Source organism: Lepisma saccharinum, chromosome 1 (assembly GCF_977018435.1).
Source record: "Lepisma saccharinum chromosome 1, izLepSacc3.1, whole genome shotgun sequence".
NCBI classification, from domain to species: Eukaryota; Metazoa; Arthropoda; class Insecta; order Zygentoma; family Lepismatidae; genus Lepisma; species Lepisma saccharinum.
In genome coordinates, this window is record NC_139229.1 from 202,769,094 (window position 1) to 202,793,945 (window position 24,852).

At 38.7% G+C, this 24,852-nt stretch overlaps 1 protein-coding gene across 8 annotated transcripts in view; it reads right to left on the reverse strand.

Moving 5' to 3' along the window:
* Positions 1–2,033: 2,033 nt before the first annotated feature.
* LOC145978332 (protein-L-isoaspartate(D-aspartate) O-methyltransferase-like) overlaps positions 2,034–24,852 on the reverse strand; it is a 50,996-nt gene continuing 28,177 nt past the window's right edge. For 2 of the 8 annotated variants that reach the window (XR_014440680.1, XM_083110963.1), the window contains one exon: positions 13,409–13,542. Coding sequence is in view for 3 of the 8 variants with exons in the window: in XM_083110925.1 (XP_082967051.1) it covers positions 13,467–13,542 (76 nt within the window). In the remaining 5 variants the exon portion in view is untranslated. Of the gene's footprint in view, positions 2,202–13,314; positions 13,379–13,402; positions 13,543–24,852 lie in introns of those variants that run through there. The other 6 variants (XR_014440681.1, XR_014440684.1, XM_083110935.1 and 3 more) reach the window with 6 other exon arrangements.

Genomic DNA, 24,852 nt, shown 5'->3' on the forward strand with positions numbered 1-24,852 from the left:
GTTCGCTCCTGGTTTGTTTTCTCATGCTGTGCAACTAAGGTTTTGACTGACCCATGTACAAATAATTTTATACAATTAAGAGCACTGTCACGTGAAGTTTGCAAGTTCTCCATGTAGAGTTCTGCTACTTTCTTGCAAGTATGTCCAATTACTCTTCATTGGCTGTTGTAGTAAAAATAACAGCCTTTATTTCACAATGCAAAATAATCTAACACAGTTATTTTTAGTAGTTTTTATTTTATTTTTTCTGTGACGTTTAGTTCTGGTTTCCCAGAACTTTTTCACACTTCTAGAGTGACTAGCCATGTGAGGTTGTGTTGGATGTATATCTTGGTGTAGCTTGAAAAAGTTCTGAGAAACCAGAACGAAACGTCGCAGAAAAAATAAAATAAAAACCACTAAAAATAACTGTTAGATTATTTTGCATTCAATTCTTTGAGTTCAGTTGTGTGTGTGTAATACCAAAGGATGAATTTTGATCTGATACATGTGAACTATTTGAGCTGCTTTCATGAGGAAATCATTCTTTGTAAATGCAAGGTTAGCTTTCAATCCATGGTCAGTTATGAACGACCTATAGGTTCACCATTTAGATTCTAACTCTGTAAGTGTCATTCTACCTCTGTGGTTGAACATAATGAATGGTTAACTCAGTCTCAGCACTGAAGGTTCCAGATTCAGGTCTCACCCTGGGCATGGATCTTCCTTCAATTTCATTTCATCTAACCATAATCGTATGAACCTAAACAGGCAGAAAATATATGAATACAAATTACTATTAAGTTTTACTGTGTGGTATTATCATTTTATGTGAAGACAAGATAAAAGAAAATAGGAACCAAAGATGGGAGTAAGATTATTAGATATGCTTTACTTGTCACTTATTGAAGTAGTTTTCAATATTTGTTGAACAATACCTTCAATGATACGAGAACACTGACCAAGTATCTAGACAGCATTATGCACATAAACACACACTCAAGCTACAAAAGAAATATTTTTATTGCAGGATTTATTATTATTGTTTTTTTCATGTAAATATTATGTTCAATTGCAGAGAGGGTGTATTATTCTAGGGCTGAGCTGATACTCTTACTGGCACAAACACCAGAACTTGAACACTGAAACAACTTAAAAGTTCAATATTTATAAATGTTAAAATATATGTAGGTATGAATATACATACTGGAAGTATAAAATATCATAAATTTATAATATCGAATTTATTTCACATGCGAGTTAAATAAAATAGCTAATTTTATCAATTCTATACAATACTAGTGCTAATGAAAGTTATGCATTTTGCATAATTCCCAGGATAATTATAAATGATATGATTGCAATGTGTCATCCTTTGTGAGTTCCCTTCCATGAACATCTTAAATAAATTCTTGTATTTTCCAATCCTCAAAAAAGTTTGCCATTTCTTCACGTGCATATTTTGTATATTTGCAATCAGGAAAGAATCAACAATGTAACATTTTGGAAATTGTGGTGATAAGTGTGTAAATGTTTGTTATTGGAAATACTAGCCTTATAATTTGGCACACACAGGAGAGGTACCCTGTAGATATTTAAATGAAAAGGGAGTCTAACCTAGGCCTCTGGCATTCCATGTCATTTCTCTACTGAGCTAGCCCTGGTTTTGCCTGATTTTTATCCTTCTGCTGCGTTACCTGTGTGAAATTCTCTCCAAGTGAAACTGCAATGGGATCTGTTGCCTGAGAAACACTGATGTCATCTATAGTATCTCTTGGCATGGAGGTGTATATAATTAAAACCAGGGCTGGATCAGTAGCTCAGATGGTAGAGCAATAGCACAGTTCCAGGTTGAAGTCCTGGTCGAGCCTACATTTTTCACTTGAGTTTCTACACAGTATAAACTTAACAAAACATTTATTATTTCCAAAAACGATTTATTATTTACAGAGAACAATTGGACAAGTTCTGTCTTGCCTTTGATTTTACATGATTTCTTAAAAGTAGCTACAACATTCTGCTTAAGAATTATAAATAATAAAATATATATATATATATATATATATATATATACAATAAACTTAAGCATGTATATTATCTGCTGTGATACAAAGAAAGAATCTGCTTTGCTCATCCACTTGAGGGATCTTCACTTTATTCTCTTCTGACCTCTTGCTTCTGTTTCAGATTCCAACAGCATCAGTCAAGAAATCTCACAGCATCTGGAGGAAAAGCCATATGTCAGCATTAACAAATAAATTTCAATCCATACTCACAGTTCATTTTTGCAACAAGTATTATTTGTGAACATAATGATTATTTTAAAAATATATACTTTTATGTATAGTGAGCCAGAGTTCCTATTCAGACAGATTATGTCTTTCTCTACAGAAAACACTGAAATATTCGAACAAACAATGAAAAGTAATTTATTATAAATTCTGACTTAAAAGAGACATGTTTGGAAGTGTCATTGCTGACCAACAGGCTGTCTTGATAGCATATTGATTCATGAAATCAAGGTTTCCTAAGGTACAGTTCTTGGTGGGTGCACAGTTTAGTAAACTGAGGTCCACTCCCAATTAAGACAAACCTAGGTACATGTACTGACAGTGGATATAAAAACCATTGTCCAGGAGCATCTGTGGTTCCCATTAATTTGAGAGTAGTCTTGCATGTTGGATGATGTAATACCAGGTGTACCGGTTAATAATTCTTAATTTCGTCGCTGGATGGCGCTGGAAGCAAGGGTTGGTGCACAGTCTCAACTGATACGTCAGTGTGTTGCCAGGACAGTACCTGTCAAAACGCCGTGGATGTGCAACCGAGTGGTGATTGTGATATTGGGTTTGTGAGGGAAACATGTTGACCTTCAAACCAAATAAGGAGCTTGTGCTTTTCTTGTTCAATAAAAAGAAAACGCGAGTGAAAGCCATCGTATCCTTGTGGTACGGTGACAATGTCCTAACGCAAGATGCGTGTGAGCGTTGATTTCGACTTGAAAGACAAAAGATCGCCCGGGCCAGCTGAAAAAATTCCAAGATGCCGAATTGCAAGCACTGTTGGACGAAGACGATACGCAAACGCAACAACAACTGGCAAGGAAGTTAGATGTTGGTCGCCAAACCATATCTGATCGTCTTCATGCCATGGGAAAGATCCATAAGGCAGGAAAATGGGTCCCACATCATGTCAACGACAGACAAATGAAAAAGCGAAAAACTGTGTGTGAAGTGTTGCTTTCTCGGCATGAAAGAAAGTCTTTCTTGCATCTGATAGCGACTGGGGACGAAAAATGGATCTACTTCGAGAACCCAAAATGCAAAAAGTCATGGGTTGCCCCAGGACAACCTTCAACATCGACCGCGAAACCGAATCGCTTCGGAAGGAAGACAATGCTGTGCATTTGGTGGGATCAGAAGTGTGGTGTACCATGAGCTTCTGAAACCAGGTGAAACAGTGAATGCCGTTCGCTCCCGTAAACAACTCATCAATTTGAACCATGCATTGATCGAAAAGCACCCAGATTGGGCGACAAGACACGGAAAAGTGATTTTGCAGCATGACAACGCCTCATCACACACAGCGAAAGGCGTCACACACACCATTTCTGCACTTGGCTGGGAATTCTTGCCCCACCTGCAATACTCACCAGACTTAGCCCCTTTGGATACACTTGTTTTCATCGATGTCTCACTCACTTTCCCAGCAAAACTTCAACAATTACAAAGATGTCAAACAAAGGCTTGCTAACTGGATCACCTCAAAATGTGAACGATTTTTCTGGAAGGGCATCCACAATTTGATGGACAGATGTACACAATGTATAGCTAGCAATGGCGCATACTTTGAATAAAGCATGTTACAGTTCTCCCCAGATACACTTGTTTTTTGTTGGGTTTTTTTCGGATCAATTAAGAATTATTAACCGACACACCTGGTATTACTATGATACACCATGCTAATTCCTAATAAACATTCATTATTTTCTTTTATTGCCTTTTTATCAATATCAAAATTTAATATGTGCCAGAGATTCTCAACACAATTGAAAACGAGTTGTCCAATTTGATACATACTATACACCTATGCAATGGAAACCAACTAAAGATTGGATAATATTAAATACAGCTAATTGAGAAACAAACATGGCATTAGTATGGGCTACAACTATGTGACAATACAGTGTGATGCAATTGTCTCACTTCAACTTTATTGCCAAATGAGAAGCCAAAACTTGAAAACCATTTAAAATTTGCTAAAAATCTGATTGCAGACTTTGAAAGCTTGTGTCGATTTACATCACCAATAAAACAGCAGAACTGTACACTGAACCCTTTCCCTACCAAGTTAGAATTCAACCCTTGCAGACTAATTTCTGTCAATACCTTGAGGGAAAATCACATTTTCATACAAAATCTGTGTTTATCATAAAATATTTATAACAAAATAACAATCAATTAATAGAAGAGAGTATATAGTCACAATTGCTCATGTCTAGTTGTATAAATCTAAATATGATTTTCTTGATGAGAAGGGGGTGGAAGGAGGGATGGTAAAGCACTAGAAGAATAAACTTTTTTTCTCTTAGAACAACTGATGTAAATGCCTCTGAATGCAGAGGCCAGTCTCTAGACTATGTAATGCTGAATAGCCATGTTATTGCAGACCATCAGAAAAGTTAGCACAAGAATCAGATGCAGTTTATCACTTGTATGAATTTTCCATATCCTAACAAATGACTATTGACTTTTCACCGCCAGACTTTAGTTGAGATGCATGTGTGTTTGTTTCAGTTATCACTTTAGCAGCCCTTCAGTGAACATTCAAGTAGAGAAATCAGCTTCATTGTTTGCAAGATCCACATAAAACCTGCACCTGTGTTATTAAATATGTGTAAAAAGTATCAGCGACCACTTTAAAACATACAAGTGCATTTTGGTTTTGACTTCTGTCACTTCAAATTCCCCACAGCTTTCATAGGCAATACTCCCCCACAGAAAGATCACTTTCCAAATCTTCAATTGAAATGTCTTCTTCAGAGTCTTCATTTAGGAATATGAGGTACAATTCAAAATTTCAGACACTCTGCTCATAGTTCCTAACGATGATTTCAAAACACGGATGCTCAACCACCTTCAAAGTAATCCCCTTGGGCAATGATACACTTTTGTCAGCGCTGGAAGCCATGTTTTGCAACATCCCATAATGACTTCTGTGATGCTGCTATCACCTCCGTTTCTAATGCAACACATTAGATAGGTTTTCATGAGGGAAAAACATATAGAAGTCGCAAGGGGCTAAATCTGGTTAATAGGTGAAAGGTTTGAGCACATATGTTCCATGTGTAGTCATAAACTCAGCGATTAGTATGGACCAGTGGGCAGGCGCATTATCATGAAAAAGGTACCACTGTCTACTTTGCCACATCTCAGGCCACTTACGGAGAATGGAATCCTGTAAATGACCTAAAACTTCTACTTGTTTACTGTTGTGCCCTCCGGACTGGATTCTAAATGTAAAATTCCTTGAGAATCGAAGAAAACCACAAGCACGACTTTCCCTTTGCTTCCGATCCTACTGCAATTTCTTCACTCTCAGTGAAGACAACAACTTCCATGTTGAAGAAGCACACTTTGATTGAATCAAGTAACACCAAGTTTCATCATCTGTGAGCTTCTTTTACAAAAAAAAGATAGATCACTATCAGCTTTTTTGATAAACTTGCCCGATATCCTCATCGGTCCCTCCTTTTGACTCCGGGTTGGCTAATGGGGACTGGACTACTATGTGCCTCCACCGGGTATCGAACCTGGGACCTTATATTCAACTTGTGCAGACAAATATCCCTTTTTGGATGTTGATGTCTCGCGTCTGACATACAAGCCTCTTTACAGTTTGCTATTGGTGGAAAATATACTTATTAACAAATGAATATCGTAGTTTTTCACTTCAATAACTTTTCAACATGTATGTATCAGTTAAATGAGTTCCAAGTAGTAAACAACCACGCTACATAGAGCATTGTTTGGCACAAATACATATACACAACAATGGTAGAGGCCCTCCCTGATGGCGTAGTGATAATATTGTTGCCTTGTGATCAAGGGGTCCCAAGTTTGATACCTGGTGGAGGCACATGCCACAGTGGTTTGGATACCACTGTAAACTGTAGGCCCAGTCCCAATTAGTCTTTCTGTGCATGAAGTGGACAAAACAACAATTCAATTCAATCAATTCAACAATGGTACATGGTGTTTGACTCACTCTCGGCTCCTGATTTTTGCTTATAAAAATCAAACTATTGGTTATAATGTAATAAAATTTGCTATGGACATACCTTAGCCCCTTAAGTGTGGATGGCGTATGTATATGTACGCCCCTCACATTGTGCTGCTGTAGTGCGGAAGGCGTATATATACCCGTTACGTTTGTTTCAACTATATTCGATTTACTGAGGCGTATATAGTCACACAGACATTTGGTGTGATAGTTCTAGCTGTAGTAGAAACAAAAAAATAGTAGCAAGAGAGGAAGAAGACAAAGAAAGAAGAAGGGAAATTTAGTTAAGTGCATTGTCCTGCTGCAGTGCGGAAGGCGTGTGTATGTGTGTGTGCATGCTTTATGTTTGTTTCAGCTATATTCTACAGAAGGTTGTTTCACGAATCACTACTAGAAGCGCTGTATTTGCAGCAGCGTCGTGATCCACATAGCATCCAAAGGCCAGACAGTTAATCGAACAAACGAGGGAAAGAAGAGTTGTGTGATCAACATGCCTCCGAAATTCCACACCTTTTGGGAGGGCTACATCGTAGCCCTTTCCGACATAGGCTACAGCTATAGCCGAATTAAAGAGCAGTGCCAGTTGAAAGGTTTCACAGTGTCTGATAAGGGAATCCATGCAGCAATCCATCACAATGCAAACCCACCTTCAACTCATGCATTGCCAGGTGAAAAGTGGCAAAAGAGACAAACGGCTCCACAACGCAGTCAGGACGTCGCTGCTAAGGTACGCCAGTGTGTCACACCAAGGAGAATCCACCCACACAACGGGACATAGCCAGACGTGTACAATGGTCAACAGCAATTGTAAACCGAATCATACGCCATAATTTGGGGCTCAAAAGTGCACACAAGTGGCAGGTTCACGTTCTCACAGCGAAACACATTGCACAACGGCAGGTGGCATGCAAATGGCTGTATAAAGGCTACCTGGCAGGCAACAAATGGCATTATGTTATCACCTTAGATGAGGCATGGGTGTATTTGATGGGATCCAAGCAGATACACGAGATTTACTACCGCTCTATCGATGGGAAGGATCATGCAAAGTAAGTTTCCCGAAAGGGTTTATGGTAGTGGCAGGTTTCTGTGCAAATGGGAAGCTTCCTATACACCGTGTGTCATGGAATGTGAAGGTGAATGCAGCCTACTACATCGAGCACGTATTAGACCCCATCTACCGCCAACATGCCCTGCTTTGTACGGCAATGACATTGACAAAGTGCACATCCACCACGACAGGGCCAGCAGCCATACGGCGAGAAGAACAGTGGCTTACATGTTCAGTATGGAACAGGAGACAGGTGTGAAGGCTATCCCATTTAGAGACATACCTGTCAAGTCCCCTGATGCAGCACCCATGGACTTCTGTGTGTTTGGCCTCCTGAAACAGAACATCAAAAAACGTCGCACAACTACGCTTGGTGGTCTTTGGAAAGTGTGCAGGGGCGAGTGACCAAAACTTGATCAGGCTGTGCTCAATAGATGTCTCCTACAATGGAAGCTCTGTTGTCATGGTATTGTTCATGAACAGGGCTCTCACATAGAACATGTTCGCTGGTGGAAACGGGGGTTTACAGCCTACTAAAATGGGGATGAATTTCACTACCATAAGGATGAAACAACCTTCTGTATTTACTGTGGCGTATATAGTCACACAGATGTTTGGCGAGATAGTTCTAGCTGTAGTAGAAACAAAAAAAAATAGTAGCAAGAGAGGAAAAAGACAAAAAGAAAAAGAAGGGAAAAATTATATAAAAACTCATTTCTCCCTTCTTCCTTTTCTTTTTTTCCTTTCTTGCTACTTTTTTTTGTTTCTACTACAGCTAGAACTCTCACCAAACATCTGTAAGACTATATATGCCACAGTAAATTGAATATAGTTGAAACAAACATAAGGTGTATATATATGCCGTCTGCACTACAGAAGCACAATGCAGAGGGCGTATACTGAATTAGACGAAAAAAACCTACATTTTCCAGTAGCAACTTGTTCAACAAATTCCACATTTATGGGGTTATTGTATGAGAAGCATGGTGATGTCACAGCAAGTGTTGGAAGTGGTCACCATTAGCATCAATGCAAGCCTGCACACGCCTCTCCATGTAACAGAAGGTAGCCACCAACAGATTTGGAGTCACAGGGTCAATTTCGCACCAAATGTTGTCTTGCAGTTCCATGACAGTCCATAGCTTGTTGCGATAAGACTTTTCTATCAGCATGCGCCACAGGAAGAAATCACATGCTGGTCCACTGAGTACGGACTCGTACGGTACTGATTTGTTACTGTACTGTAGTCACAAAACCACTGATTGTAAGCACGAACTTTCAACCAAACTAGAACAAACACAAACCACTATTAGGTGCATCACAACAGCAGGACCAAGAACTCAGATTGAAAGCACATGTCTATGCGATTGGCATTTAATGGCAGAATCGCCCAGTTGCACATGCGTGCCCACACAAGAACTAGAGACACTGTGGCATCATTTCCAATGACATCACCATACTTCTCATGTACCAAGGTATGTCCATAGCAAATTTAATTACATTATGACCAATAGTTTGATTTTTATAAGCGAAAATCAGGTGCCGAGAGCGAGTGAAAAATAAGAAGCAAGAACATCTATAATTGACCATGGTAGGGAAAGGGTTAATTAAACTGATTAATCAATTCAGTCCCTACATTACTGCAATACACACCATAATTTTTTAATAAAATATGTCCACTCTGTGTACAATGTTGCCAGACACAAAGTCTCATATACATACCAGAATTGATGAGTCTGCCTGGCCCACACAATTACAAAAACGGTATTAAACTTTTTGGAAGTTACGCTAAATAATGCTTTATTGCCATCCTCACATGCTCTTTGAGATGTGCTTGTACAACGAGAGCATGAGGTGAGGCCAGATGCAAACAAGTGGTAAAGGTCACATGACCAGCAATTCTGTCAATAAAGGACTGCAACTCTTAAGTGTTTCATATCAAAATGTACGGGGCTTAAGAAGCAAGCTCAAGATATTTTACCTAGAGTATATTAAGTAACAATTTTGACGTAATCGTGGCTACGGAAACATGGTTAACTCTTTCGCTGCGGTCGTCGCATTTATGCACAGCACGCCAGGTGCCTTGCTCCGCAGAAGTCGCATTATTGCGAGTTCATACTTCCACTCGCTGCGAGTGTTGCATTTCCGCAGTACGTCGCTTTTAGTAGCATTTAGACATCTGTTGATACTATTTGGAACTATTTGAACTTGTAGTTTTGTTTATATCCGTATGATGTCGCTAATTACGACTCCGTTTAGAATACGAGCGTTGAGTGCTCTGACATGTCAGTTTCAAATTGCATGTTCGAATGTAAACAACATGGCTTCTTCAAGTCGTCAACACTTGTCTGATAATGATGTTACTCAACTGTTGAATCAGAAGGTGAATTAAGTTTTGACGATAATAGCGACAGTTTTTATGAGACTTCAAGTGGTGACAGTGATTGTGTAGTGTCTGGTGAAGAATTTGTACCGCCGTCCGTAACATCATGGAGCAGAGTGCAAAGCAGCATTGATCTAGGTGCGGGAAGTTCGACACAGGCAAGTGCTAAGTTACTTGGTGACAGTATAGTCTTTAGCACACCATTTTCTTGTTTTATCAAATATTTCCCCCACTCAGTATTTGAACACACAGCAGAACAAACTGAAGTTTTCGCCACTCAGTATCCTGATACTACTTACGAATTTCCACGCCGCTCCAGCAATCTGCGTCATCCCGTGTTTTGAGAAATACCATAACATCAGGGACTACAGAATGCTTTGCCAGTGCAAGGAATGACTTTTGTAATTTCTCTATAACATATTTTTCAATGTAATTTTTTAAAATTATTCTTTCTAAATTATTTTTTTTCAAAATTTCAATTTTTTTCAAAATTTCAAACCACCATTGACTACAGAATGGTTTTCCAGTGCAAGGAATGACTTTTGTAAGTTCTCTATAACATATTTTGCAATGTAATTGTGTAAAATTATTGTTTCTAAAAAAATTTTTGTAAAATTATTGTTTCTAAAAAAATGTTTTTTTTAAAAAAAATTCAAAATTTTTCAAAATATCATACCACCAGGGACTACAGAATGGTTTTCCAGTGCAAGGAATGAATTTTGTAAGTTCTCTCTCATATATAATGCAATGTAATTGTGAAAACTATTTGTTTATAAAAATAATATTTTTTTCAAATTTAATTACGCAGCCAAGGGATATTGTGTGTCAGAGAATTCCGCAGCGAAAGAGTTAAATCCATCGTTCAGTGACAACAAAGTAACAGTGACAACAGATCGTGATGTAGAATGTTCTGACAAAGGTTTGGAGGCCTTTGACAACCAATGCTGAAAAGGCGCAAACTGTGTGGTGGTAAGCAGAATTGGGATCCATTATTGCAGTTCAATGACGGTTTCGTGCAGAGTATCACAGATGGAACATATGCAAAACATTTAACAATATCATTAAAAGTGAAAACAGTGTGGACCTATTTTGCCAAGAGAATCAAGGTATGGAAAGCAGAGTTTCTAGAGACAGGATCGATCTGTTGCTAAGAGGCATGGTGGTGGCCGATCTCAAACATCAGAGGAAAACGTTCAGTGCATTGCAGATGCATTTGCACGAAGTTCCAAGAAATCCGTTCGTATGGCATCACGTGAGATTGCTTTCCAAAATTTTGTGTACGAACGGATTTCTTGCAATAATGGATCCCAATTCTGCGCACCACCACACAGTTTGTGCTTTTTGAGCATTGGTTATCATTTTCATTTTTCACCCCATGGAATGATACAAAATAAACGAATCCTTACTATTCATTACCTATTTAACATTTCCACAGCTAAGCTATCATATACCACCTACCACACTGTTCTTGCCTGTATATCATGTTTTAATATAAGTATTTGAAATTAGGGTGTTTCAATTTGGACACCCTGTATTTCAAGTACAGAATGTAACATATTTCATACCCCTAATCTCATTTTCAGCTTTGAAAAAAAAAAGCAGAACCCATTAAATATCAAGGTAAAATACTTTCTGACACTCCAGAAGCAACTACAGCATTTGCTAAAAATTTTCAATCGGTGTACTGGCAAGATGATGGAAAAAATAAGATGTTGAATATTCAATCTTACAGTGAAATCGATAACCTAACTGTACCAGATATTAGTCTTAAAGAAATCGAAGATGCCATAAAAAATCTTAAGCCGAAAAAATCTACTGGTTCCGATAAAATTCTGCTTTACGTACTTAAAGGATGCAGTGAGATTCTCAAATACGCATGCTGTTCAATCTTGTGCTCTCCACTTCAACATTTCCAGATATTTGGAAATTAGCAAAAATTACCCCGATACCAAAAACAAATAAGCAAAATGATGTAGAGAATTATAGGCCAATAGCAATCCTGGCAGCACCTGCCAAGCTCTTGGAGCAAATCCTTTACAAGCATATTTCTTATCACATACGAACAGTGATCTCTCCTTATCAGCATGGTTTCTTACGTAAAAAGTCTGTCTGTACCAACCTTTCCGAAATAACTCATTTTATTGCAACCACGATGGATAGTGGAGCCCAAGTAGATGTAATAAATACAGATTTTTCGAAAGCATTTGATACTGTAAACCATAGAATCTTAATAGAAAAACTAAAATCATACAATCTATCGAATTCAATGTTACAACTGTGTCAATCCTACTTAAACTGCAAACAGTAAGTCACGTTTCAGGGAAATACTTCCGATGAATTCGAGACTACATCCGAAGTTCCCCAAGGCTCTAACTTTGGTCCCTTGTTCTTTCTCATGTATATAAACAATCTTCATGAACATTTGAATCAATCAGGTAAGCTACTTTTTGCAAACTACTTAAAATATACAGTTACAGTGACTGCACCGAGTTACAATCGGACATTAACAGTCTTGTGGAATGGTGCGAAAGCAACAAACTAATCATAAACAGCCAAAAATGTTATTAAATGTCATATACTCGAAACACTATACCAATAAAATATGAATATTGCATAAAAAAACAAAAATTAAAACAGGTAGAAACAATCGAAGATCTAGGAGTTCTGTTTGATTCTAAACTTACATTTCACGCGCACGTTAGCTTCATAACAAACAAGGCTTACAGACTTCTGGGATTTATAATGCGTACATGCAAGGAGTTCAAAAGTGTCGGAAGCTTAATAATACTCTATAATGCTTACGTTAGAGCGAAGACTGAATACACAAGCATAGTGTAGCACCCTCAAACCCAGCAAGACAAACAAAATAGAACAAATTAAAATCTTAAGACACGTAAAGTACAAACTAGATGGTATTTACTCTCAAATGGAATCCCGTGAGAGCCTTCTCAGATATTTTAACCAAACAACTCTTGACAACAGACGCATCATGCACCAGATCATTTTCCTCCACAAAATCCTAAATAATCACATTTAAGCTCCCTTCGCTCTGTCACAGCTCGATTTGTATGTCCCCTCAACCAAGTTATGACCAAGTAAGCAACTCTTCAGCCTCCAACGAAGTAGAACACACACACTGGCAATATCCCAAACTTGGAACATGTGCAAAACATTTAACGATATCATTAAAAGTGAAAACAGTTTGGACCTATTTTGCCCAACCCCAATATTCAAAGGAAAATACTAAAATTACATACGTTACGATAAGACCTGTATGTTTGTTAAATGTGTTTTCTGTCTATATATTACATTATATTATATAACATTGATCTGTGCAATTAATCAATAATGTTCTCAACTATTGCATAATGAATGCAATAACTGAGTAATATACCTGTTGCATTCAATTTCTGAAATAAATTAATAAAATAAATATTTTGGCATTATAGAACTTCTTCGACTTTAACTGTACAGTAAATTGTGTAATCTATAGTTCCATACAAAGACAATAATTGCTTGTATATTTGCGTGAGACTTAACTTTCATTCCAAACTAATTCAATTCTCGACACTTAAAATATTGTTAGGAAATATCATTTCAACACACAATTTGTTCATACCTCTGCTGCTTTCTTTTCTTGTCTCTTCTTCCTTACTGCACGTCGTAGGAACTTCCTGATGACACTGAAAATGATGCATTTTCTGTACTCCCCAAAATTCTGCAATTTTATTTCTGCTTACAACTTTTCATATGATTATGCAGGGCTCCACGTTATAGAAATAATAATTTTAAAGTTACGAGTACGTTTGCTTCACATGCACACACTTCAGTGATAACTTTGCCAAATCTGAAAAATATACATGACAGTACTGTCCGGCAATTTATGTCAACTATAGATATGTCAAGAACTATTGGAGATACTAAAATAAAACTTGGATGGGTACCGAATTTAATAGCTCAATTCAACATCACTGTGAAAGACAACTGATTGAATATGACCTCAGAAAGTAATAAAACCGAAAATCTACATTATTCCAAGTTTAAGACTTAGCAAATGCTAGTTTATTTTATTCTATCTGTCTGAATGCAGGGTGGCTAATCTAGGACCATGATAAAATTCAATTATAATTCCCAGTTTTCAAGGCGAACTTTCCAAAAATTCAAGCAGATGTTTTCTCTATTTCAACCTTACGTATTGCCGCCTCTCAAGATCCACACACAAATATCTTAATAATACAGAGTGTTCCACTCGTAACGGGCCCCGGAAAAAGTGTTATAAAAATCTTAATAAAAGAGGATATGAAACCAAATTTGTACATGACATACCTTTATGGTTGAGAAATGAAGGTACGTTACAAGAAATGCTGGAAGTGACCTCCTCCCACCTGTATACACAGTTCAACACGGTGCTGCATGTTCGTGAATGTTCTCACGTAACTCGTCGCTGAAAGGCCAGGGATATTGCAGTACACGTGGTACAGTGATGAAGCGTGGTTCCATTTGTCAGGATACGTGAACTCACAAAACACACGTTTATGGAGTAGTGACAACCAGCATGCAATTTTTTAAAAACCCCTTCATTCACAGAAGGTGGGAGTGTTCTGTGCATTATCACAGCGGCACATCATCGGGCCAATTTTTTTTGACACTACTGTCAACAGTGATGATTTTTATAACACTTTTTCTGGGGCCCCTTACGAGTGGGACACCCTGTATAAAGAGTATGTGATTCCAACATCCAAAAATTATAATTCAATTAAACTGTATACGTAATATAATTAAAATATTTAATTTAAGGTGCTGAGTTTCTATTCACAATCAGAGGCGCAACCACGAATTTTTGTCTGGGCAGGCAGGGAGAAAGTGCCAGGATAAACATACTAATACTACTAATAATTTTAATTATAATAAATATTATTATTATTATCGATTTGTTTTATTTTACTTCGCTTCTTGTGCCACATTTGGCTAATTTGCAGAAATGGGGATGAGTGATATGATGAAATGGATGAATGGACACTCACGAACATCCATGCCCAAGCTGGGATTCGAACCTGCCAGGACCAACAGTGTTGTTATTATTATTAGTAGTAGTAGTAGTATCAAAAACGTTATTATCCTCATAAATTATGCAAAAAAGGGGTAGAAGTTTGTGCTACAGCATTTGTGTTCAAACAAACGATTTCAATTATTTTTTCAACACGTTCAATTTCATAATGGTAAATAAGTACACAAACTATTTTTGACAGAAAATGCTTGATAAATGCATTCCAAATATAATAACATATTGGTTACGTGCGTGTTACTCACTATCTATAAACAAAAATACGTTAGAGTATTCAAATTGGTCTACTTACGCAAGTGAGTATGTATTCTTAAGTGGACGACGTTTCGGAAGCTTTACTGCTTCCTTCCTCAGGTTGTCGTTTTCAGCTCGGAATATCAAGCCATGTCAGAGAAGTGTCATGTAAGGATACTGGGTGAAAGGTTTGGGTTAAAAACACATTTCATAGTGCTTGACCTATACAGAATTAAAATCACTTTGCTAAAAACCCCTTAAAACTCACAATAAAACATGTAAAAACCACCGCTACGGTAAACTGGAGTGGCCGTTGAAAGCCTAAACTCCTTGTCAAGGTGAAGCGAGCGGGCAGATGGCGCCGCGCATCGGAGTGATACTTCCCCTCCCACGAGAGATACCTCCCCTCTCTTTTTCTTCCCCTCGTCACCAATCCAAGGAGAATTCCCGTTCCACCTCGGCTGCTTTCCTTACCTCCGATGTGACATGGAAGCCCATCGGGGCCCTTTTATTATTCAAATTGTCCCACTTTTTAAAAAAGCTAATCCATACGTCATCTAAATTGCCCTCGTCCCGGTTCAGTTTATTTCTGTGTCCGGCGCATATCAATGCCGTTTCGTACACGTTCCTATCCAATTTACTATTACTTTTTTGATAACCTCTCTTTTTATTATTCTATGCCCACTGTTTATTATATGCTCTGCAAGCCCCGTTTTCGGATCCCTTTCTTTGATGTTATTATCATGTTCGCCCCATCTAATACGCATGCTCCGGCCGGTTTGTCCAATATATTCCATCCCGCAATTGCATTCAATCCTGTACACCCCTTTTTGTTCATCAGGGTTATCTCGAATTTTTACCCCCCTCTTATAATCCGTGAAATGCTTTTCAATATTTCTAGGTGCTCTCGTCCCGCATTTCACACCATACTTTTTCACTGTTTTTTCAATTTTCTCAGTGAGCCCTTTACAGTACGGTATCCCAACATAATTAACTTTACTATCCAACCCTCCCTCCTCATTTTCCTCCTTTTCTAACCTGCTATCAGAATCGGGGTTCCCCTTTGAAATATTCTTCCTTGCTCTCCTAGCTAACACGTTCATTTCATATTCGGAAAATCCATTCTTCATTCCTACCTCTATTATCCACGATATTTCCTTTTCTTTTTCTACGGCATTATTGCATAACCTCTCAGCCCTTATGAAAAAGTTTAAATAAACATTCGATTTAACCCTACTTGAATGTTCCGATGCCTTATTAATATAAAGACTGCCTGCCAGGGGTTTGTGAAACACCCCTGTCTTTATCCCCTTTTCAGTTTTGGTAATACTTAGGTCCAGGTAGTTGATTTTACCTTCCACCGAATTCTCCCTAGTGAAGCTTATTCTGTCCTCTTGTTTTCCTAACTCCGCAAAAACAGTGTTAAGATCTTTTTCTTTTCCACTACAAGGATATCGTCCACATACCTACAGTAATATTTTATGTTTACTCCCACCCTTTCCATAACCGCTTTTTCTAAGTAATGCAAGAAAATGTTTGCCGCAAAACCCGATATCGGGTTGCCCATCGCTAACCCTTCTTTCTGTCGAAAAATCTTATCGTTTACGCGGAAATAATTGTACCCGGTTACAAGAAAAAACCACCTGACATATTCCCATGCTACCAATATATCCACGCCATGGTCTAATAGCCATCTTTGAAGGCAGTCACCGGCTTTCTCTCTCGGTACACTAGGGTACAAATTTGTTACATCAAAGCTGCTAATTTGGTCATCCCTCCCGATTTCTAAATTTTCAATTGACTTTTTTACCTCAAAGGAGTTTTTAACGCTATACTGGGTGTTAACATTAATCTTCTTCATTCTTTTAATTAATTCCTTTGCCAACCCATACCCTGGGTGTTCATAGGTGGGGATTATTGGTCTAAGTGGGATCAGTGCCTTGTGCGTTTTTGGAATGCCGAATGCTGTGGGGATATTCCCCTCCTTCACTTCTTTAATGAGTTTCTTCTTTTCCCCGCTGCCTAAGGTTATGCTGGTTTCTATCCCACGTCTAATCTCATTTCTAATTTTACTAATTGGGTTCCCATTAATCATTTCGAAATCATTATTTAGAAAGCATTCTTCTAACTTACTTTGATATACGCCTTTTTCTATTACTACCATCTTATTCTCTTTGTCAGATCGAATGAGATACACATTATTATCTTTGGCCCATTTTTTCATAGTGTTTAAATCATCCCTAATTCTCCGGTCACTTTTCTCTTTTTGCGTTCTGTTCCCACCCCTGGAAACACACCCTCGCCCAATTTGATTCAACATGTGTTCATCAATAATCTCACGTACACCCTGCCTGACTTTGGACTTATCCTCTTTCTCGTCTAACTTCCCGATAATTTTCTCCGTGGCGATAACAACCTCCTCTTTCACAAACCGTTCGTTCTTTACAGCAAATTTATGCCCCCTGCTCAACATATCACCCAAAGTTTTTGGGGGGTCTAATTTTGTCAGATTTAAAAAGTTTTCGCCCATACTATCGATATTACCCTCACATATTTTAGTTTTATTAGTCTGCTTACCGATGCCTAATTTTACAGTTTTTCTCCTTGTGGTTTCTAAATCTTTAATTTTTGCCTTTTCGATGGTTCTAAAATGCCGCTCTTCGATGCGCCTCCATGTCAAATCGTCTATCTCCAAATGTAAATTATAACATTCATAGTTCAGTCTATCCACCTGCCCGTAAGCCTCCCTTACGCATTTCCCTAACATTTTATGTTGCAATTCTAATTTTTGCAACCGACAGTTATTGCTTAAAGGTTGATATCCCCATTTTAAAAATCCTGGCAAAACACCCATCCTCTTACAATATTTCAAAGGGGAACCCCGATTCTGATAGCAGGTTAGAAAAGGAGGAAAATGAGGAGGGAGGGTTGGATAGTAAAGTTAATTATGTTGGGATACCGTACTGTAAAGGGCTCACTGAGAAAATTGAAAAAACAGTGAAAAAGTATGGTGTGAAATGCGGAACGAGAGCACCTAGAAATATTGAAAAGCATTTCACGGATTATAAGAGGGGGGTAAAAATTCGAGATAACCCTGATGAACAAAAAGGGGTGTATAGGATTGAATGCAATTGCGGGATGGAATATATTGGACAAACCGGCCGGAGCATGCGTATTAGATGGGGCGAACATGATAATAACATCAAAGAAAGGGATTCGAAAACGGGGCTTGCAGAGCATATAATAAACAGTGGGCATAGAATAATAAAAAGAGAGGTTATCAAAAAAAGTAATAGTAAATTGGATAGGAACGTGTACGAAACGGCATTGATATGCGCCGGACACAGAAATAAACTGAACCGGGACGAGGGCAATTTAGATGACGTATGGATTAGCTTTTTTAAAAAGTGGGACAATTTGAATAATAAAAGGGCCCCGATGGGCTTCCATGTCACATCGGAGGTAAGGAAAGCAGCCGAGGTGGAACGGGAATTCTCCTTGGATTGGTGACGAGGGGAAGAAAAAGAGAGGGGAGGTATCTCTCGTGGGAGGGGAAGTACCACTCCGATGCACGGCGCCATCTGCCCGCTCGCTTCACCTTGACAAGGAGTTTAGGCTTTCAACGGCCACTCCAGTTTACCGTAGCGGTGGTTTTTACATGTTTTATTGTGAGTTTTAAGGGGTTTTTAGCAAAGTGGTTTTAATTCTGTATAGGTCAAGCACTATGAAATGTGTTTTTAACCCAAACCTTGCACCCAGTATCCTTACATGACAGTTCTCTGACATGGCTTGATATTCCGAGCTGAAAACGACAACCTGAGGAAGGAAGCAGTAAAGCTTCCGAAACGTCGTCCACTTAAGAATACATACTCACTTGCGTAAGTAGACCAATTTGAATACTCTAACGTATTTTTGTTTATAGATAGTGAGTAACACGCACGTTATTGACCTCCGATACGGGGAGAAAGGTGCGTGCATTCGAGAAGTTGAGGATAAGACTTAATAAAACCTTGAATAGGATAGGCTTTTTTAAACAATGTAAGAGGATGGGTGTTTTGCCAGGATTTTTAAAATGGGGATATCAACCTTTAAGCAATAACTGTCGGTCGCAAAAATCAGAATTGCAACATAAAATGTTAGGGAAATGCATAAGGGAGGCTTACGGGCAGGTGGATAGACTGAACTATGAATGTTATAATTTACATTTGGAGATAGGGAAAAAACTTGACGATTTGACATGGAGGCGCATCGAAGAGCGGCATTTTAGAACCATCGAAAAGGCAAAAATTAAAGATTTAGAAACCACAAGGAGAAAAACTGTAAAATTAGGCATCGGTAAGCAGACTAATAAAACTAAAATATGTGAGGGTAATATCGATAGTATGGGCGAAAACTTTTTAAATCTGACAAAATTAGACCCCCCAAAAACTTTGGGTGATATGTTGAGCAGGGGGCATAAATTTGCTGTAAAGAACGAACGGTTTGTGAAAGAGGAGGTTGTTATCGCCACGGAGAAAATTATCGGGAAGTTAGACGAGAAAGAGGATAAGTCCAAAGTCAGGCAGGGTGTACGTGAGATTATTGATGAACACATGTTGAATCAAATTGGGCGAGGGTGTGTTTCCAGGGGTGGGAACAGAACGCAAAAAGAGAAAAGTGACCGGAGAATTAGGGATGATTTAAACACTATGAAAAAATGGGCCAAAGATAATAATGTGTATCTCATTCGATCTGACAAAGAGAATAAGATGGTAGTAATAGAAAAAGGCGTATATCAAAGTAAGTTAGAAGAATGCTTTCTAAATAATGATTTCGAAATGATTAATGGGAACCCAATTAGTAAAATTAGAAATGAGATTAGACGTGGGATAGAAACCAGCATAACCTTAGGCAGCGGGGAAAAGAAGAAACTCATTAAAGAAGTGAAGGAGGGGAATATCCCCACAGCATTCGGCATTCCAAAAACGCACAAGGCACTGATCCCACTTAGACCAATAATCCCCACCTATGAACACCCAGGGTATGGGTTGGCAAAGGAATTAATTAAAAGAATGAAGAAGATTAATGTTAACACCCAGTATAGCGTTAAAAACTCCTTTGAGGTAAAAAAGTCAATTGAAAATTTAGAAATCGGGAGGGATGACCAAATTAGCAGCTTTGATGTAACAAATTTGTACCCTAGTGTACCGAGAGAGAAAGCCGGTGACTGCCTTCAAAGATGGCTATTAGACCATGGCGTGGATATATTGGTAGCATGGGAATATGTCAGGTGGTTTTTCTTGTAACCGGGTACAATTATTTCCGCGTAAACGATAAGATTTTTCGACAGAAAGAAGGGTTAGCGATGGGCAACCCGATATCGGGTTTTGCGGCAAACATTTTCTTGCATTACTTAGAAAAAGCGGTTATGGAAAGGGTGGGAGTAAACATAAAATATTACTGTAGGTATGTGGACGATATCCTTGTAGTGGAAAAGAAAAAGATCTTAACACTGTTTTTGCGGAGTTAGGAAAACAAGAGGACAGAATAAGCTTCACTAGGGAGAATTCGGTGGAAGGTAAAATCAACTACCTGGACCTAAGTATTACCAAAACTGAAAAGGGGATAAAGACAGGGGTGTTTCACAAACCCCTGGCAGGCAGTCTTTATATTAATAAGGCATCGGAACATTCAAGTAGGGTTAAATCGAATGTTTATTTAAACTTTTTCATAAGGGCTGAGAGGTTATGCAATAATGCCGTAGAAAAAGAAAAGGAAATATCGTGGATAATAGAGGTAGGAATGAAGAATGGATTTTCCGAATATGAAATGAACGTGTTAGCTAGGAGAGCAAGGAAGAATATTTCAAAGGGGAACCCCGATTCTGATAGCAGGTTAGAAAAGGAGGAAAATGAGGAGGGAGGGTTGGATAGTAAAGTTAATTATGTTGGGATACCGTACTGTAAAGGGCTCACTGAGAAAATTGAAAAAACAGTGAAAAAGTATGGTGTGAAATGCGGGACGAGAGCACCTAGAAATATTGAAAAGCATTTCACGGATTATAAGAGGGGGGTAAAAATTCGAGATAACCCTGATGAACAAAAAGGGGTGTACAGGATTGAATGCAATTGCGGGATGGAATATATTGGACAAACCGGCCGGAGCATGCGTATTAGATGGGGCAAACATGATAATAACATCAAAGAAAGGGATCCGAAAACGGGGCTTGCAGAGCATATAATAAACAGTGGGCATAGAATAATAAAAAGAGAGGTTATCAAAAAAAGTAATAGTAAATTGGATAGGAACGTGTACGAAACGGCATTGATATGCGCCGGACACAGAAATAAACTGAACCGGGACGAGGGCAATTTAGATGACGTATGGATTAGCTTTTTTAAAAAGTGGGACAATTTGAATAATAAAAGGGCCCCGATGGGCTTCCATGTCACATCGGAGGTAAGGAAAGCAGCCGAGGTGGAACGGGAATTCTCCTTGGATTGGTGACGAGGGGAAGAAAAAGAGAGGGGAGGTATCTCTCGTGGGAGGGGAAGTATCACTCCGATGCGCGGCGCCATCTGCCCGCTCGCTTCACCTTGACAAGGAGTTTAGGCTTTCAACGGCCACTCCAGTTTACCGTAGCGGTGGTTTTTACATGTTTTATTGTGAGTTTTAAGGGGTTTTTAGCAAAGTGGTTTTAATTCTGTATAGGTCAAGCACTATGAAATGTGTTTTTAACCCAAACCTTGCACCCAGTATCCTTACATGACAGTTCTCTGACATGGCTTGATATTCCGAGCTGAAAACGACAACCTGAGGAAGGAAGCAGTAAAGCTTCCGAAACGTCGTCCACTTAAGAATACATACTCACTTGCGTAAGTAGACCAATTTGAATACTCTAACGTATTTTTGTTTATAGATAGTGAGTAACACGCACGTTATTGACCTCCGATACGGGGAGAAAGGTGCGTGCATTCGAGAAGTTGAGGATAAGACTTAATAAAACCTTGAATAGGATAGGCTTTTTTAAACAATGTAAGAGGATGGGTGTTTTGCCAGGATTTTTAAAATGGGGATATCAACCTTTAAGCAATAACTGTCGGTTGCAAAAATTAGAATTGCAACATAAAATGTTAGGGAAATGCGTAAGGGAGGCTTACGGGCAGGTGGATAGACTGAACTATGAATGTTATAATTTACATTTGGAGATAGGGAAAAAACTCGACGATTTGACATGGAGGCGCATCGAAGAGCGGCATTTTAGAACCATCGAAAAGGCAAAAATTAAAGATTTAGAAACCATAAGGAGAAAAACTGTAAAATTAGGCATCGGTAAGCAGACTAATAAAACTAAAATATGTGAGGGTAATATCGATAGTATGGGCGAAAACTTTTTAAATCTGACAAAATTAGACCCCCCAAAAGGTTTGGGTGATATGTTGAGCAGGGGGCATAAATTCGCTGTAAAGAACGAACGGTTTGTGAAAGAGGAGGTTGTTATCGCCACGGAGAAAATTATCGGGAAGTTAGACGAGAAAGAGGATAAGTCCAAAGTCAGGCAGGGTGTACGTGATATTATTGATGAACACATGTTGAGTCAAATTAGGAGAGGGTGTGTTTCCAGGGGTGGGAATAGAACGCAAAAAGAGAAAAGTGACTGGAGAATTAGGGATGATTTAAACACTATGAAAAAATGGGCCAAAGATAATAATGTGTATCTCATTCGATCTGACAAAGAGAATAAGATGGTAGTAATAGAAAAAGGCGTATATCAAAGTAAGTTAGAAGAATGCTTTCTAAATAATGATTTCGAAATGGTTAATGGGAACCCAATTAGTAAAATTAGAAATGAGATTAGACGTGGGATAGAAACCAGCATAACCTTAGGCAGCGGGGAAAAGAAGAAGCTCATTAAAGAAGTGAAGGAGGGGAATATCCCCACAGCATTCGGCATTCCAAAAACGCACAAGGCACTGATCCCACTTAGACCAATAATCCCCACCTATGAACACCCAGGGTATGGGTTGGCAAAGGAATTAATTAAAAGAATGAAGAAGATTAATGTTAACACCCAGTATAGCGTTAAAAACTCCTTTGAGGTAAAAAAGTCAATTGAAAATTTAGAAATCGGGAGGGATGACCAAATTAGCAGCTTTGATGTAACAAATTTGTACCCTAGTGTACCGAGAGAGAAAGCCGGTGACTGCCTTCAAAGATGGCTATTAGACCATGGCGTGGATATATTGGTAGCATGGGAATATGTCAGGTGGTTTTTTCTTGTAACCGGGTACAATTATTTCCGCGTAAACGATAAGATTTTTCGACAGAAAGAAGGGTTAGCGATGGGCAACCCGATATCGGGTTTTGCGGCAAACATTTTCTTGCATTACTTAGAAAAAGCGGTTATGGAAAGGGTGGGAGTAAACATAAAATATTACTGTAGGTATGTGGACGATATCCTTGTAGTTGGAAAAGAAAAAGATCTTAACACTGTTTTTGCGGAGTTAGGAAAACAAGAGGACAGAATAAGCTTCACTAGGGAGAATTCGGTGGAAGGTAAAATCAACTACCTGGACCTAAGTATTACCAAAACTGAAAAGGGGATAAAGACAGGGGTGTTTCACAAACCCCTGGCAGGCAGTCTTTATATTAATAAGGCATCGGAACATTCAAGTAGGGTTAAATCGAATGTTTATTTAAACTTTTTCATAAGGGCTGAGAGGTTATGCAATAATGCCGTAGAAAAAGAAAAGGAAATATCGTGGATAATAGAGGTAGGAATGAAGAATGGATTTTCCGAATATGAAATGAACGTGTTAGCTAGGAGAGCAAGGAAGAATATTTCAAAGGGGAACCCCGATTCTGATAGCAGGTTAGAAAAGGAGGAAAATGAGGAGGGAGGGTTGGATAGTAAAGTTAATTATGTTGGGATACCGTACTGTAAAGGGCTCACTGAGAAAATTGAAAAAACAGTGAAAAAGTATGGTGTGAAATGCGGGACGAGAGCACCTAGAAATATTGAAAAGCATTTCACGGATTATAAGAGGGGGGTAAAAATTCGAGATAACCCTGATGAACAAAAAGGGGTGTACAGGATTGAATGCAATTGCGGGATGGAATATATTGGACAAACCGGCCGGAGCATGCGTATTAGATGGGGCGAACATGATAATAACATCAAAGAAAGGGATCCGAAAACGGGGCTTGCAGAGCATATAATAAACAGTGGGCATAGAATAATAAAAAGAGAGGTTATCAAAAAAGTAATAGTAAATTGGATAGGAACGTGTACGAAACGGCATTGATATGCGCCGGACACAGAAATAAACTGAACCGGGACGAGGGCAATTTAGATGACGTATGGATTAGCTTTTTTAAAAAGTGGGACAATTTGAATAATAAAAGGGCCCCGATGGGCTTCCATGTCACATCGGAGGTAAGGAAAGCAGCCGAGGTGGAACGGGAATTCTCCTTGGATTGGTGACGAGGGGAAGAAAAAGAGAGGGGAGGTATCTCTCGTGGGAGGGGAAGTACCACTCCAATGTGCGGCGCCATCTGCCTGCTCGCTTCACCTTGACAAGGAGTTTAGGCTTTCAACGGCCACTCCAGTTTACCGTAGCGGTGGTTTTTACATGTTTTATTGTGAGTTTTAAGGGGTTTTTAGCAAAGTGGTTTTAATTCTGTATAGGTCAAGCACTATGAAATGTGTTTTTAACCCAAACCTTCCACCCAGTATCCTTACATGACACTTCTCTGACATGGCTTGATATTCCGAGCTGAAAACGACAACCTGAGGAAGGAAGCAGTAAAGCTTCCGAAACGTCGTCCACTTAAGAATACATACTCACTTGCGTAAGTAGACCAATTTGAATACTCTAA